The sequence below is a fragment of the Musca vetustissima genome, unplaced genomic scaffold (assembly GCF_032173495.1).
Source record: "Musca vetustissima isolate MV318-11 ecotype Yass unplaced genomic scaffold, APGP_CSIRO_Mvet_v1 utg2661, whole genome shotgun sequence".
NCBI classification, from domain to species: domain Eukaryota; kingdom Metazoa; phylum Arthropoda; class Insecta; order Diptera; family Muscidae; genus Musca; species Musca vetustissima.
Genome location: NW_026882008.1, coordinates 1 through 4,481, shown reverse-complemented (window position 1 = coordinate 4,481; position 4,481 = coordinate 1). Strand labels below are relative to the sequence as shown.

General features: G+C 31.5%; 1 protein-coding gene across 1 annotated transcript; it reads left to right on the top strand.

Moving 5' to 3' along the window:
• Positions 1–3,323: 3,323 nt before the first annotated feature.
• LOC133328114 (Golgi resident protein GCP60-like) lies at positions 3,324–3,998 on the top strand (the record flags this gene model as incomplete). The annotated part of the gene is made up of 2 exons (XM_061536670.1): positions 3,324–3,417; positions 3,571–3,998. Coding segments are annotated over exons 1-2 (510 nt in total), but the record flags the coding sequence as incomplete, so codon positions are not given.
• Positions 3,999–4,481: the final 483 nt, after the last annotated feature.

The window sequence follows — 4,481 nt, the reverse complement described above, 5'->3', positions numbered from 1 at the left end:
GAACAAAAAAAAAGAAGTAATTTATAGCGAATAATAACATCAACTCCAATACGATTTTGGTTAATAAGTTTGTAAGCAAAACCCTCTTTACACTTTCCCTCAAGCACAAATCCAAGCTTTAAAAAAAAGTATTTTGTTTTTTTTTTTTTTTCTTTTTGTCCTCTTCATAAAATGATTTCAAATACAAAACGTATTATTTTCTATTAAAAAAAAAAACAATTTAATCCTTTTTATCCTTTTATTTTAAGTTGAAATTTTAATAGAGAAGTTAACATTCCTTCTTGCTGTTCAAATGGTCGCAAATGGCTGAACCGAAATGATGCAATAAAAAAAATTATTTAGCCCACGGGAGTATTTGTTCTGAAAGCAAAAGAATACAAAATAATATAATCACCTCTCCCCAAAATAAATATGAAATACATTCTTAGTGTTAACCCAAAACTAGATGTTTTGTGTTACCTTAATCTAATAATAATAAAATGTTATTCAAAACCTATATAATTATATGCATAATTATTAATAAATATTTAATCAAAGTTAAAATTGTTTGTGTTTGTAAAGGGAAAGCTATTTAAAAAATCTCATGGAAATGTTTTTTTTTTTTTCAAACCTATAACTAAAAAATTCAGAAACCATGCCATTACTAGGGATGTATCACTTAAAGGGCTTTGAATGTCACAATAATAACTCTTAATGGACCGCCTGTGCAAATCTATTAATAAGGACATCCAGCAAGCGAAAGTCAGCTGTTTTTTCTCAAGTCAGAGGCCTATAAATAAGGTCGATCAGGGAGACCAGCTGTTTCTCAATTTTGCTGTCAAATTCCATCATTGTGAATTGACTTCCATTATGAAAACGTAAACAAAGTCTAATTTGTTTGACATTAGACTTGAGAAAAAACAGCTGACTTTCGCTAGCTGGGTGACCTTATTAATAGATCTTGCTCAAGTCTAATATCGAAAATTTGGACGTTGTTTACGTTTTCATAATAGCATTTAATTCACAATAATGGATTTTGACAGCAAACTTGAGAAGCAGCTGATTTTCCTCGTTAACTTTATAAATAGGCCTTGTCCCTTGTAGAAGAATTTTACCAGGGATAGAAGAATGTAGAAGAATTGTACCAGGGCCCATTAAACAGGTCAACAGAAAACAGTAGAAAATAGAAACATTTGCTATTTCTTAAGTCACAATTCAGATTAAAACAGCATATACATTAAAACTTTTTACCGGGTTAACCTACTTTATGAGGATTTATTTGACGTATATGCAAAGGAATTGACAATTGAAACCCACTGGGTTAACGAAATCCGGTTAAATGTAAACGTACTATAAAGTACATATTTTGTGTATGTGTGTATTATAAAAATAAAGTAATTACCCAGTAGTTCGAGTAACTGGTTATGAACTAGATATTTTACTAATTACCTGTAACTACCACTAGTTACCACATCATTCCCTAGACTGGTGAATTTAACATGGGTATGTCATTGGGGAAGTCAATTGTCCCCTGCCTGCCTTACCAGTAACCAGTCATTTGGGTAGATACTCTTTTAAGTATTATTCCTAGTTACAAATATATAGCAAAGTAGCTATTATAACAGTTTGGAAAATTGAAAATATAAAACTTATTCGAAAAATGATTTTTTTATTTATTTCCAAATTTATGTTGTACAATGTTTTTGTTCATCGTTTTTGTTGTTTCCCGACCGCATTTTACATCTTTCCGTGAAATATTCAAGCATCTGAAATAAAAAGGTACAAATTATAACTAAAGATATGGGACTCTTATGTAGAAGCTTTTCCACCCTATATATTTGGAGAATATTTACCTATTCATCTTTAATTGTTTGCTCAATCTGCTGAATGCTTCTGAATAGACATATATATTGCTTATATTTTTGTATAACACACAATTTTTATTAAACTTTTGCTTTCACAATTAAGAAAATTATAAAAAGTCTGAAGAAAATGACATTTGTTTTTTTCGGTTTTGTTTGTCGATTCATTACTTTTTACATTACCAGTAACTATAGAATTAGACAATTTTTTCAATCAACAAATCTGCCACTTTTGGGTATAAAGTAACTAGAGAACATAATAACTAGCTATATAACTATATAATAGCAGACAATTGATATTCATTGAACAACTGGGTACTTTGTTAACGATGAAACAAACATTTCGTAGTATTCTCTTCGGAAATTTGGCAACAGTTAATTTAATTTTATATTTAACAGAAGTCAATTCCATTGTATATATGTCAAATAAATCCTCATAAAGTATGTTAGCCAGGAAAAAAAATGTTCTAATGTATATGAAGTTTTAAGCTTAACAGCTGTTTAGCTGCTGATATTCCTGTGTGACTTTATTAATAGACCTTGAAATTGACATTTGAGATCGAGTGGGTTTCATAGATTAAGAGCGCGTTTAGACTACTAAACCCATTCGATCTCAAACGTTAATTTCATTGCGTATACGCCACGTAAATCCATTTCACAAATGCAGTGGATTATATTTGACGTATACGCAATGGAATTGACATTTGAGATCGAGGGGATTTCGTAAATCTAAAAGTACATGTAGTATTGCTAACAAAATACACCAAAAATTCTTATTATTAATTGATTTCATTTTATATTTTAAATCATAAACATTTTTTGACATTTCAGTTCACCAACAGCTGTTCTTAAATCTTTCCATTCTTGGCTAAAATTGTCCAGATCTGTTTAATTGAGTTTCAATTTGTATTAGCTTTTCTAGCAAAAACTTCAAAAATACTATTATATTGCAGGTTCGGGAACACAGCTATTATAGAAAATAAATGTTCAGGTCCAGAATCAGCTATTTAGTGTTGGAATATGTTTTGTTTTTATCTCTTATAAATATGAAAATTATTAACAGTTTTTGACGAGCTTTTTATAAATTGATTAGAATGTAAACACTGCCTCAATTGCAATAAATATAATTTATTATTTTTTGCAATATATTTGTTAGTTTTTTCCTTCGCCAAATGACAACTTACAGGACAATTAAATGATAATTTACCATAAAAAACATTCTGTGTAATTACGCCCTAATATGTTTAAAGCCACATAATATGCGGTCTACAAATCCCTACTGCTTAGTCTCCAGGGCTCACAAGATCGTTAATTGTATTAATAAACAAATGACAACTTTAGAACCCTAATTAAAGACCGCCAGGGTGAACAAGATCGTTTAATGTCCTAGTACAAAATTCAACCTATAGAACCCTGTGTTCAGAATTCTTTTGTATAAAGCAGGCCAGCAAAACAGCGACGGTTCTAAACGAATTTAAATAAAACACATAAAGTATGGATAAAAATGTAGATGAATTGGAAAAATGGGGATTCCCATTGGTGGAGCTTTATCGTATGGCTTTGCAATTTTACAAACGTAAGTAAAACAACACATACTTTTGGTTTTATCTCAACTTTTATGCTGACTGTTCTTCGTTTATGTTTTGTTTTCATTTCTTTTTGCCAACTGTGCCCCCCTCACACCACCTGTCACAACAACACCAACAATCAACTCTATACACACATATAGAAAACTCTGGAAAGGCTTTGCATCTCTCCTATGAGGATAATCTAAAGTTGATTGCATTTAAACAACAACAACAATGTGGTCCATTCGATCCCAAAACGGCACCCGAACTAGGGGTACTCGATGTCATTGGCAAAGATCGTCGTATGCATTGGCAAATGTTGGGTGATATTAGCCGTGAACAGGCCATGGAAGGTTTTATTGATTTGCTGGATACAATGTGTAGTGCATTCCGACCATATGTGGAAGCAGTACGAAAAAATCGTGATGAAACTTTGAAAGAAGAATTAAAGCGTATGGAAAAGGAGAAACAAGAAAAGGAACGTAAAGAACGGGAGCAGCAAGAATTACTGGAAGAGGGTTATAAGGAGGAAATGCAACGTAGACAGCTGCAGGATGCATTGAATAAACAAACATATCAACAGTTTAAGGTATGTATGGTGGCGAGTGGGTGTACATATGTGTGTATGCAATGGGTATACGTGTCCATTTAGCCATTAAAAAAAAAATAAATAAACAAGGGGGATAAAGTGGGATAGGTGAATCTTAATTGTATGTATGTAGGTATGTGTTTAATTATTATTTGTTTACTTTAGATTTTGAGTGTGTGTGTGGTTTTTTTACCTTGAATTGGGTCAATTAAAGTAGACACACCAAAGGACATTTGACATTAATTATTTATAGGTAACCCGGTTTGTTTTTGATTTTGTAGACAAGTGTGGTTTTTTGTTGTTGTGGTTGTATTGTGTTAGGGTTTTTGATTTTTTGTTTAATACAGTGGCTGGTAAAAGTATGTGCAGGCACTTTTAAATTCCATATAGGAGATCGAGATATAAAGGTGTTTTGAGAAATAATCCTGGATTGAATGGCATTTAAGGGTGAATGTTTAAGGCGGAATTTTTGGCATATGTTTC